This window comes from Podarcis raffonei, chromosome 2 (genome assembly GCF_027172205.1).
Source record: "Podarcis raffonei isolate rPodRaf1 chromosome 2, rPodRaf1.pri, whole genome shotgun sequence".
NCBI lineage: Eukaryota > Metazoa > Chordata > Lepidosauria > Squamata > Lacertidae > Podarcis > Podarcis raffonei.
Genome location: NC_070603.1, coordinates 7,204,787 through 7,217,386, shown reverse-complemented (window position 1 = coordinate 7,217,386; position 12,600 = coordinate 7,204,787). Strand labels below are relative to the sequence as shown.

The 12,600-nt window shown below is 47.5% G+C and overlaps 1 protein-coding gene across 1 annotated transcript; it reads right to left on the bottom strand.

Moving 5' to 3' along the window:
• Positions 1-12,600, bottom strand: LOC128405539 (keratin, type II cuticular Hb5-like). Its single transcript, XM_053372290.1, has 9 exons — positions 11,621-12,600; positions 9,308-9,516; positions 8,232-8,292; positions 7,988-8,083; positions 6,895-7,059; positions 5,135-5,260; positions 3,051-3,271; positions 1,571-1,602; positions 1-491 (listed from the first exon to the last, which is right to left on the bottom strand). The coding sequence occupies exons 1-9, from the start codon at positions 12,266-12,268 to the stop codon at positions 199-201; spliced, it is 1,851 nt and encodes a 616-aa protein (XP_053228265.1). The 5' UTR covers positions 12,269-12,600; the 3' UTR covers positions 1-198.

Genomic DNA, 12,600 nt, shown 5'->3' with positions numbered 1-12,600 from the left:
AGCTTGTAGAAATGTATGGTGGGAGCCATCACTTTAGTATTTCTGAATAAATATCAAATTGACAGCAGGGCATTTGTAACATCTGCAAAGGGGTTTGTTTGGCAAATCTGCTGTTTTCAGTATTTGCTATTGGTAGGCAGTAATAGGGGGAGGTTGCCATTATTGGTCATCCGCGGTGCCAGCTGCCTATTGACCTTCCTAGTATCTTCGTCCGCAGTAGCCAGCGGGTGCTACAAACTTGACGCTGGAGCCCCTGCCACTCCCACAACTGAAACCCCGTGGAGGGGGACATGGTTCTCCGCAAGGTGGGCCACAGGGAGGAACACACGTCACCCCATCCCTGCAAGGATGCATGGCATCCACACACGAATCTCTGCCTGGCCCGCAGGTTGTCACTCGAGGGCCACAGGTTGTTGTGATCTTGCCGCGGGGCCCACACACAGGTTGTGGGTCGGTGTCGCACACAACTGCACCCTGGCTCCTTCGCACAGCTGGTGTGGAAGAGGGAGAAAAGCAACATGGTGGTTAGAGGTCAACTCACAAGAACATAAGAATAGCCTGCTGGATAAGGCCGATGGCCCATCTAGGCAGAATCCTGTTCTCACAGTGGCCAACCATATTCCTGACCTCATGCAGGATCTGAGCACAAGAGCCCTATTCCCCCCCCCCTTTGGCTTCCAGCTGTTGGTATTCAGAAACATTACTGCCTAAAACTGTTGAGGCAGAGCATAACTCGTATAGCTAGTAGTCATTGGTAGCCCTATCTATGAATTTGTCCAATCCTTTTTTGAAGCTGTCCAAGTTGGTGTCCATCACTCTCCTCCGTGGAGTGAGTTCCATAACTGTGTGAACTCACAAAACTGTCAGGAGCAGGTCAGCAATAAATCACACGGCGTCAGTGAAGTTAACTCTTCATTCAAAGAAACAAGACAGCTTGAGAGACCAGGCCCAGTGAGCAGAGCAGCGCTTCCTGGTAGATCTTACCCCAATGGGGCAGTTGTGAGGACTGAAGGTCCCCACCTTCCTACAGTTCCTTAAGCCTCCTGCTCCCCTCGGTGCTTCGCAAGCAATCTGAGACTTTGCCTGTGTTCGCTCTGCCCTCTTCATACCTCTACTGGTTCTAGGAGACCAGGGGGAGGGGATGTTAGGGCAGAGGTCAGGGCCCCCACATTTTGGAGTAACATCTAATGAATTTGATATTTAAGGGCGTATATTTTGTATCTTCATATTTCTGAACCGCTCTAGGGTTTTCTTATGAAGTGGGACACAGAAATGTCATAATGACAGTAAAATTAAAAAATATGCACATTTCCCCTAATGAGGGGAGTCCTCCTAAGTACCAAGTAAAGAGCCCCCCATAAGACCACTTTTCCAGAGTCTAAACTTTTCTAATTGCACCACTGTCTGGCCTTCAACTCTCTGGCCTCACAGAAGTCATTGTCTCATAGCTTGGGCCCCTGTCACTTTTCCTTGCCCCCCCCCACTCATGATGAAAACATGATCATATCTCACTTCTCTAATAACCATCATCCCCAATGTCACCCAAGAAGGGGGCCGTCAGAATACTTACAGATGTTCACAGCACATTCTCCCTCACCCAACCTAAAAAAGCAAATAAGTAAATGGTAAATAAATGGGTTCTTTGCTAGGAAATCACCATCACTGCTATGCATCATTCATCAGCTGAAAAATCTTGGCCTGATATCACACATGAAGGATGTAGAATGGCCCTGCCAGCTTGTTTCTAATCTCATGACCTCTCTATGGGGCTTTCTGACAATGGCCACCAATGATTCATCCAAAGCTTCTTCCTATACCCTCCAAGGCACCATGGGGCAGAGCAGGGAGTGTTGTAGCTCAATGGCAGGGAGCTTGCTTTGCTTGCAGAAGGCCCCAGGTTCGAATCCTGTCGTCTCCAGCTTGCCTTTCTTTTTCTTTTTTAAAAAATTGAGTAGCAGATAATAGGGAAGATATCCTGCTCCTGAGGCTCTCAAGAGCTACCTACCCATCAGAATAGGCAACGCTAGACTTGAGCAGACCAACAGTCTGATCTGGTGTAAGGCAGCTGCTAAGTGCCACTGTCACTCTTCCTTGCTGGATCCACCGGCAAGGAAGGATAATAACTGAACAATGCATCCTCTCCTAGTGTCTAAATCCATTTCTACAAGGCTAATGGGCCAGCCTCCACTTTTGGCCAGTGAAGTGATAGGAAAACGTAGCCTACTGTACTTCTGCATTGCAGATTGCTGTTAAAGGAACTAAAACAACTTTTAAAAGCCTGCAGCTATTTAGACAAATCCACAAGGATTCAATAATGGTTTAGTGATTTCATCTGTTTCCTTCTCCTATGGAGACTTAACAGTGATATCGAACAACTTCTGTCCCATTGAGTCAAGCATGCCCCATACAGCTATTCTTTATTGATGATATGTATTTATTTACTGTGGACGCGGGTGGCGCTGTGGGTTAAACCACAGAGCCTAGGACTTGCCGATCAGAAGGTCGGCGGTTCGAGTCCCCATGACGGGGTGAGCTCCCGTTGCTCGGTCCCTGCTCCTGCCAACCTAGCAGTTCGAAAGCACGTCAAAGTGCAAGTAGATAAATAGGTACCACTCCGGCGGGAAGGTAAACAGCGTTTCCGTGCGCTGCTCTGGTTTGCCAGAAGCGGCTTAGTCCTGCTTGCCACATGACCCGGAAGCTGTACGCTGGCTCCCTCGGCCAATAAAGCGGGATGAGCAACGCAACCCCAGAGTTGGTCACGACTGGACCTAATGGTCAGGGGTCCCCTTTACCCCCTTTACCTATTTATTTACTGTACTTATATCAGTTGCCCAATAACATATGCTCTTTGAGCACCATGCATTACGCTCTTCCAGGTGCTTGATATCCTCCTTTTTGGAGTTGTGGGCAGGCACAAAAAACACACACAATGCATTTATCCAGCCTCATGTCCACAATACATAGCTAGTGTGCTACTTTTTGCTTGGTGGGCTCTAGACTGTGCTGCAGTGCAGCCGGTGTGCTAATTCACCCAATCCTATGGTGCTCACCTGTATTCCTCTCCTTCCAGCAGCTTCCTGTAGGTGGCAATCTCAATATCCAGGGCCAGCTTGACATTCATCAGCTCCTGGTACTCTCGCAGCTGGCAGGCCATATCCTGCTTGGCCTTGTGCAAGGCATCTTCCAGCTCAGCCAACTTGCATTTGGCATCTTTCACAGCTATCTCCCCACGCTCCTCAGCTGCAGCCACCTCCTCTTCCAGTTTTGCTTTCTGTGGTGGCAAAGGCAACAGCATCATAACAGCACATGAACTCAGCTATATTGGTCCCTGGACTGTCATTTGCCTAGTTAATGTAATGCCTTATTTGTTGCAAACTCTAAAGAGCTAGAAGGAGTGGTTTTGAGGGACACCAATAATTTCTCTGCATATTCCACAACAATTCAGGAGTTCCCCTGGAGATTTTGTGAGCTGATGAAGTGATAGGTTAATTATTGCTTTGTATATTCTTTCCCAGGGACGCGGGTGGCGCTGTGGGTAAAAGCCTCAGCGCCTAGGGCTTGCCGATCGAAAGGTCGGCGGTTCGAATCCCCGCTGCGGGGTGCGCTCCCGCTGCTCGGTCCCAGCGCCTGCCAACCTAGCAGTTCGAAAGCACTCCCGGGTGCAAGTAGATAAATAGGGACCGCTTACTGGCGGGAAGGTAAACGCCGTTTCCATGTGCTGCGCTGGCTCACCAGATGCAGCTTTGTCACGCTGGCCACGTGACCCGGAAGTGTCTCCGGACAGCGCTGGCCCCCGGCCTCTTGAGTGAGATGGGCGCACAACCCCAGAGTCTGTCAAGACTGGCCCGTACGGGCAGGGGTACCTTTACCTTTACCTTATATTCTTTCCCACCCTGTGATCATTCCTTTTGAAAATGGGTAAACACACGTTGGGGGGCGGGAGCTTTGCTGGATCAGGCCACTGGTCCATCAATTCTAATGTCCTATTATTTGGTATGCATAAAAACTGAATAAATCTCCCACCCCTTGCTCAGCCTCTCATCAAGGAACAATGGCTTAATTCAGATCCATGTTTCCTAACTATAATGATGATGATGATGATGATGATGATGATGATGACGACGACGATGACGATTTATTATTTATACCCCACCCATCTGGCTGAGTTTCCCCAGCCATTCTGGGCGGCTCCCAATTGAGTGTTAAAAATAATACAGCATTAAATATTAAAAACTTCCCTAAATAGGGCTGCCTTCAGATATCTTTTAAAGATAAGATAGCTGCTTATTTCCTCTTTTTTTTAAAAAAAATGATATTTATTCAAAGTTTCAAAAATACATAAGTAAAAAATAGCTGCTTATTTCCTTCACATCGGGTGGGAGGGCGTTCCACAGGGCGGGCGCCACTACCGAGAAGGCCCCTCTGTCTGGTTCCCTGTAACCTCACTTCTTGCAATGAGGGAACCGCCAGAAGGCCCTCAGTGCTGGATCTCAGTGTCTGGGCTGAACGATGGGGGTGGAGACGCTCCTTCAGGTATACAGGACCGAGGCAGTTTAGGGCTTTAAAGGTCAGCACCAACACTTTGAATTGTGCTTGGAAATGTACTGGGAGCCAATGCAGATCTCTCAGAACCAGTGTTATGTGGTCCCGGCAGCCACTCCCAGTCACTAGTCTAGCTGCCACATTCTGGATTAGTTGTAATTTCCGGGTCACCTTCAAAGGTAGCCCCACGTAGAGCGCATTGCAGTAGTCCAAGCGGGAGATAACTAGAGCATGCACCACTCTGGTGAGACAGTCTGCTTAACTAAGCTTAACACTCTTAGTTTCATTTAAGAGATTTCCCACCCCTACCCCCGTACTATTTATTCACATCAGATCTCCTACAATTTTACCTGGAATTGTTTTCAAGCAGTATTGAGGACCAAAAAATTGGAACTTTTTTTAAAAAAGATGAAAGTGTCATTTGTTCCACATGCTGAACTCCGTACCCAGTAGTGATCGAAAATTCCTGCTCGACTGAACTTGAAGTCGCTTGGTTCTTTGGTAAGCAGCTGTGATACTTCAATTGCATGTTTCTAATCTGCAGCTAACCTCACAATTGTGACTTCCAAAAGTCCACACTATCCCGTCTTACCTGGGCTTTGACATTTGAAACTTCTGCCTCCAGCCTGTGGACCATCCGGGTCAGCTCACTAAGTTCTTCCTTGACGCTTCGCAGGTTATCACAGTGTTTGGCCGCAGTCGTTTTCAACTCTTGATACTAAGGTGAAAGAGAAGGCGTTGGAACCACTGAAAGCCGGGTGTGGTGGGGGAAGTCACACCATCACCCCCCTGTTTCCCCTTCAGAAGCCCAGCCCTTACTGTGCAGCTCTAGCCAATGTATGCAGCCTCAGTGGGAAAAGATAGAGGCCAAAGAGAAGTGGATGGAAAGGCCCCACCCCAAAGCCCTCTAGAGAGGAGGCTGTGAATGAATATCAGGGCAAATGCCATATTTTTCACTCTATAAGATGCACCAGACCACAAGACGCACCTAGTTTTTGGAGGAGGAAAACAAGAAAAAAAATATTCTGAATCTCAGAAGCCAGAACAGCAAGAGAGATTGCTACGCAGTGAAAGCAGCAATCCCTCTTGCTGTTCTGGCTTCTGTGATAGCTGCGCAGCCCACATTCGCTCCACAATCATAGAATCATAGAATCATAGAATCATAGAGTTGGAAGAGACCACAAGGGCCATCGAGTCCAACCCCCTGCCAAGCAGGAAACACCATCAGAGCACTCCTGACATATGGTTGTCAAGCCTCTGCTTAAAGACCTCCAAAGAAGGAGACTCCACCACACTCCTTGGCAGCAAATTCCACTGTCGAACAGCTCTTACTGTCAGGAAGTTCTTCCTAATGTTTAGGTGGAATCTTCTTTCTTGTAGTTTGGATCCATTGCTCCGTGTCCGCTTCTCTGGAGCAGCAGAAAACAACCTTTCTCCCTCCTCTATGTGACATCCTTTTATATATTTGAACATGGCTATCATATCACCCCTTAACCTCCTCTTCTCCAGGCTAAACATGCCCAGCTCCCTTAGCCGTTCCTCATAAGGCATCGTTTCCAGGCCTTTGACCCTTTTGGTTGCCCTCCTCTGGACACGTTCCAGTTTGTCAGTGTCCTTCTTGAACTGTGGTGCCCAGAACTGGACACAGTACTCCAGGTGAGGTCTGACCAGAGCAGAATACAGTGGCACTATTACTTCCCTTGATCTAGATGCTATACTCCTATTGATGCAGCCCAGAATTGCATTGGCTTTTTTAGCTGCCGCGTCACACTGTTGGCTCATGTCAAGTTTGTGGTCAACCAAGACTCCTAGATAAGACGCACATACATTTCCCCTTACTTTTTAGGAGGGAAAAAGTGAGTCCTATAGAGCAAAAAATATGGTAGCTCCAGCAAAGGGAGATACTTCAAAACAATGGAAACTGAAGAGCACCCCTATAGCATCCTTTGACATCCACCCATCCTTGAGGGAACTCCCTTCTCTAGATTGCTTCCTATACCATAAGCCACTTCTATTTATACCATCACTCATTTTCCTTGTCTTATCTCGTGCTTCCCATCCACCGGAGAATCCGCTCTCCCTGCAGTGCCTCATTCTGCCAGGTCCCAATGCCCAGTTATTCCTCCCAGCCACCAGTTGTTCTCTCTCCCCCTCCTTCTCCAGTTGATTGACACTGTACACATCTTTGCATGTGGAAAACACAGTTCTGTCTTAAACCCAGCAAAATGCAAAGGTCACAACTCTCCACTGCTGAAGGCAGAAATGTGGAAGCTGTATGTCCACCGTATGGAATGAGAGAAGTTTCCCATTCCTGCCTTAAGGCATGCTAGATATTTCCACCACAGGGTTCACCTGGCAATGGCACCAAGCTTCAGCCTCAGCCCGGCTCCGAGAGGCAATATCTTCATACCGACGCCGGAATTCCTCAATGACACAGTCCATGTTCAGGCCTCGGCTGTTGTCCATCTGCACTGTGACACAGGTGTCCGAAATGCAAGACTGCAGCTCATGGATTTCCTGTCAGAGGGACAGAACATGGCCTGTCAATACTATGGAGTTTTACTTTCATGAAATTGCCTCCAGATTTGGCCTGCGTCTTTCAGAGAAGATGGAAGAATTCCTTTGAATATACCTGATTCCACAGCCAAATTCCATGTTCTCTAGCCAATGTGGAAGGATGCCTTTGGTGGCCTGTTTGGGACAGAGGTAGCCAACACCTTCCAGATGTTGCTGGACTCAGCCCTAGCTAGCAAGGCCAGGGATGATGGGAGGTCAAGAACAACTGGCCAGAACCAGGCTGGTTTTGAATCTTCAGCTGCCCTGATAAGAGTTGAGGGTGCTAAAGGTCAACCACCCATACTACTTTCCTATTATTCTGTGAGCATGATTTAAGGTGTGGGAGATTTGCACTAAAATGGCCTTAATGTCATGAGCCCAACCCAGTCTAGAATGCCCCTTCCTGCTCCTCTTTACCTCACAGTCTCCTCTAATCAATCACGTTTTATTCCACCCAAGATGATGAAGTTGTCCCATGAACCTCTACAGAAGACCCTGGCCTAAGTCATCCACACCCACCATGCTGTTATCATCCACTGCTGCATCTGAATAGCTGGGGCCTCCACACAGCTGAAGAAATGTTTGATTTGCCTTGAGCTGGTTGAATATCATGGGCAGTAATAGCAGTTGATGGTCTTGGCATCAAAAAGAATCCAAATGTTCTCTCAGCTACATGGAGGCTCACACCAAAGCTTCTGCTTTCTGCCTGAGAGGTCAAGAATATGTCTGTCTGATCTAGTTCTAACATGGTTTTCTTTCTCAGCTCTTACCCCAATTCAAAAATCTTTGTGTTTGCCTTTTGGGCTACAACCTGTCACAAGGGATAGAAGCTGTGGTCCAAAAACTCCATGGGTTTTCCATCTCTGTATGGAATGGGAAAGTGCCTTACCTCCTCAAAGGTAGCTCTGAAAAAGGAGATGTCTTTCCTCAAGGCGTCCACTTTAGTCTCCTTTTCTGACTTGTCCATGAAAACACAATCCACCTCCTATAGGAACATGAGAATGAAATGAAGAAATATTGATAAGAAGCCATGACTCTTAACAATTACCATTCAAGGTGCTAGGACAAGAATAGTGCTCAAACCCACTCAGGTCTAGAAACAAATGCCATATTTTGGAAGACTTGCCACTTGCCTTTTTAATAGTCACATACTCATTTTCAGCACATGTGCGGCGGTGACACTCCTCTTCGAACCTGATGAGGTAAGTGAAACAGTTTAGCCTCACATCTGAATGTTTATTTTATTTATTATAAAACCATTTACAGACTGCTCAATATTTTAAAAACCTCTAAACCATTTACGGTATAAAATAAAACAAGCAATGTCATTAAAACAAAAAGAAAACCAAAAATCAATAAAATAGCGGCATAAAAACAAGTAGATGCATGCAAAAAGAAATGTAACAAAAATTCAGGGGATTTGGGCATCTGAAACAAGATTGTTAAAGTAAAGGGGCAACCCAGGCAAAGAGTGAAACACTGTATTTTCCCCTCTATAAGACGCCCCCCATGTATAAGATGCCCCCTATTTTGGGGGACTCATATTTAAGAAAATTGGGGGAGATGGCCCCATGTATAAGATGCCCCCTAATTTTGTACATTATTTTTAAGGAAAAAATCCTAGTCTTATACATGGAAAAATATGGTATTTACAGGTGGTGCTTATCAGGTACTTGTGCATATCTCATCCAAAATTATTCTGCTCATGTTCATTTTGGGATGACCTTTGAAGACTGACTTTGCTTAACGCTGAGTGAACTCTAGGCTTGACAAATCACGAAAGAGAAAGCTGGCCTATAGGGTTAGTCAATGTAATACCTTGCAGATGCTGATGGGCTACAGCTCCCATCATCCCTGACTGGGACAAGTGGGAGTTGGATTCCAACAACATCTGGAGAGCTACAGGCTCTCTGTCTCTGCCCCAGAGCATTGGCACATGAGGCAGAGTTGTGGCTTCTCTTGCCCATTCTGCCTTCCATCCCCCCATGTCTTCTGTAATGAACAGGACTCCAGATGTGTCACACAGCTGGCAAGGAAGATTTCACACAAGGCCAGAAGAGGCATGACCAGAGGTAGCCACCATTTACTGATCTGCTGGTGGGCCACCATACGTAACTTATGACTGCAATTGGACTGCACAGGTCTGGTTTGGGCTCTGCATTTCAGCATGTCCTTCTGCCAGCAGGCTGAGATGATGGATCTCACTCACTTCTTCCTGTTGCACTCCAGGGTGTCGCTCCAGTTTTTCATTTCCGCCTGCAGCTGTGCCCTCTCACATTCCAAGCACTCCAGCTCTTTCTTCAGGTTGGCAATGTACTCATTAAACATGGGCTCCATGTTACTTTTGCAGCACTTCCTCTCTTGCAAGAAGTCCCATTTCGTCTTCAGCATCAGATTCTGCTGCTCTAAGAATCGGACCTGTCAATCAAAGGAAACAATAATTCCCCACATCAGGACAGGAGTGTTTAATTTTAGGGCTGAATCAGAACTGATTCCAATGTGAAAGGCAAAGAGGGTTATTCCAGGGGTCCAGGTGCATGCCTGAGTCCCGTTAAGCTCAGTGGGTTTTGCAGAACTGTAAAGCAATGACAAACCTAGACAGCATCTTAAAAAGTAGAGACGTCACCTTGCCAACAAAGGTCCGTATAGTAAAAGCTATGGTTTTCCCAGTTGAGAGTCCCATGGACTGCAAGAAGATCAAACCTATCCATTCTGAAGGAAATCAGCCCTGAGTGCTCACTGGAAGGACAGATCCTGAAGCTGAGGCTCCAATACTTTGGCCACCTCATGAGAAGAGAAGACTCCCTGGAAAAGACCCTGATACTGGGAAAGATTGGGGGCACAAGGAGAAGGGGACGACAGAGGACGAGATGGTTGGACAGTATTCTCAAAGCTACAAGCATGAGTTTGACCAAACTGTGGGAGGCAGTGGAAGACAGGAGTGCCTGGCGTGCTCTGGTCCATGGGGTCACGAAGAGTCGGACACGACTAAACGACTAAACAACAACAACAACAACAAAGTTGCACACATTCACTTTACCATTGAAAGCATAAGAAAAGCCTTGCTAGTGCAGAATGACTACATACTCATTGCCAAACAGGAAGAAATGCATCACTAAATAAGAGACACCCATTTGCATAAAAATGTGCATGTGCTGAGTTATAGGTATAGATGCAAACGGAGAAACAATGACTAACATTTTATTAGCTATACAACGGGTCTTCCCACAGAGGGGAAGACTGTGCCCAGCTGACTTGTGGGTCTGCTCAGTCTGCTATCCCAGTGCTAATTGCTGAAGAGCAACCTGGGTCAGATCAAAGGCCTGTCTAATCTAGCAGGCTTAATTTAGCTACCATTATCCCCTGTATCAGGAAAGGGGAGCCTGTAGCCCTCCAGATGTTGTACTCCAGCTCCTATCAGTTCCAGCCAGCCTGCTCAATAGTCAGGGATGATGGGAGGTGTAGTCCAGCATCTGGAGGACATCAGGCTCTCCAGCCCTACTATATGCAGAAGAATGTCAGAAGTGCCATGTTGGATGATCAGAACAAAGGCCTTTTTGGTCCAACATTTTGTTTCCTGACGACCAACTGGATGCCTCTGGGAAACCTACATGAGTGCAACGGCGCTCTATTTTCTCTCCTCCTTTTGAAAAGACATATTGATCAATCTCCAACAGCACGTTTTGTGGCACTCTCTTCACAACACACAGAGGAAGCTGATGAGATGCCACCTGCCTCCTCCACCCTGCTGCAAGTAACAGGCCAGCTTAGATTCAGATCATCCGTGATGTGACTTTGGCTGCTTCTGAAATATATCCAAAGAGTGATGCCGGATATTCCAATCTCAGGTATAAGCATTCTGTATACATTCCCTGCCAAACTCTTTGAACATACCAGCCTTATGCAGAGTCAGAACATTTGTCAGGAGTGCGTGCAGGAGCCAAGCCCTGTGACTGGTAGGGCCTCGCAGGACTGGGGCCTTCCTGAGTTTGGCCTGGAAAGGCAAGGCGCTGCCACACAGGTGAGGCTTGACAGAAGACACGTAGCACCTGGTGTCAAGGGCCAGGAGGGGTAATAAGACCAGCATTTCCCTCTGGCTCTTTGCCACAGCAACACGCTACCCACCTAGCTGTGCTTTGGCTTCCTGGCACCTGGTAAACTGGTTCTTGGACCCTTGGCTTCCTGACTCCTGGTTTTCTGACCCTTGGACCCTTGGCTTCCTGACTCCTGGTTTCCTGATTTGTGAACTCTTGGCTTCCTGACCCCTGGACTGTTGACCCTGGACTGCTGATTCCTGCTTCCCGACCTCTAACTTGGTCCCGACGTACCAAGCCGGGACTCTGACTGCCTGTAACTTGGACCATGACACCATTGGTACATTTAGGTCAGTGTTGCAGTGTCTCCCTCCAAGGCAATGGACATTCCTGTCCTATGTGGAGATGCCAGGGATTGAAGCTAGGATGGACCTTCTGCATGCAAAGCAGATGCTCTACCAGTGAGCTATAGCCCTTCCATGACTCACCTTGTCAATAAAACAGGCAAACTTGCTGTTGAGGAACTGGAGTTCATTCTTCTCTTGGCATTTTGCTGCTTGGGCTGTGGCATCGATCCCCAGGTTGAGAGGTTGAAGCAGCGTCTCGTTGCAAGTGACGGGGGTGATGCCAGGTGAACAGGGTGGGCAGACTCCAGAGCGCCTGAAACCATAGCCGTATCCAGTGCCGCAATAGCTGTATCCAGTGCCGGCACCATGACAGCTATATCCACACCGCGGAGGCAGGCAACTGTTGGCAGCCATCCTGGGGCCACATGAACCGGCGCCACCCAGGCTCCTGCTACTAAAATGACCCTCTCCTCCATAGCTGATCTCAGTGACCTTAGCAGAGCAGGAAGTGCTCATCCGGGAAGCATGACCTGCAGGATGCAGGACAGCTGAGCAGGAGCTGAAATTCCTGGGGCCACATGCAGAGTTTGAGTGGCAAGACATGGTTTTGTAGGAGAGCAGAAGTTGGAAGAAGAAAGGGGGAAGCGAAACTGCAAAGCAAAAGAGGCAGAGGTAGTGTGGTTTACTGCGGGGAAACGTTCCCTTTATATCTGTCTGGGACAGCTGGGTTTGGCCAGCATTGAAATGGAAGAGAAAGCAACTTCTCTGACATTTATTAGCTTGGGACATTTAGGGAACCAACTCCCCATGTCCTCATCCACACTGTTTGATGGCTGATCACCTGGTAGATGAAAAAGAGTTTTAGGGATTTCACAAAGGCCTTTTTTTTTACAGCGCCTACAATGCTGTATTAAAAGGGCTGATTCCACCTTCCCCTTTTTATACATGGAGGAAACTAGACTTGTAATTATGACACGGATATCAAGAAGTTGGGATTTGAAGTTGACAGCCCTTCCTGGTTTTGTCGGCAGTTGGCTGTGTGACCTTTGCATCTCAGTTTATAGACCTCTTAGCAAAGATAATGAGGGGGTTGGCCTAGATGACCCTTGGGTCCCTTCCAG

What these genes read in the sequence shown, in the direction of transcription:
- LOC128405539 (XM_053372290.1), bottom strand. Translation starts at nt 12,268, where the DNA reads ATGTCCCAAGCTAATAAATGTCAGAGAAGTTGCTTTCTCTTCCATTTC. An exon ending in CTGGAGTGCAACAGGAAGAA is followed by an intron (nt 8,293 to 9,307) that starts GTGAGTGAGATC and finishes TTACCTCATCAG; the next exon opens with GTTCGAAGAGGAGTGTCACC. An exon ending in AGAATGTGCTGTGAACATCT is followed by an intron (nt 492 to 1,570) that starts GTAAGTATTCTG and finishes CTTCCACACCAG; the next exon opens with CTGTGCGAAGGAGCCAGGGT.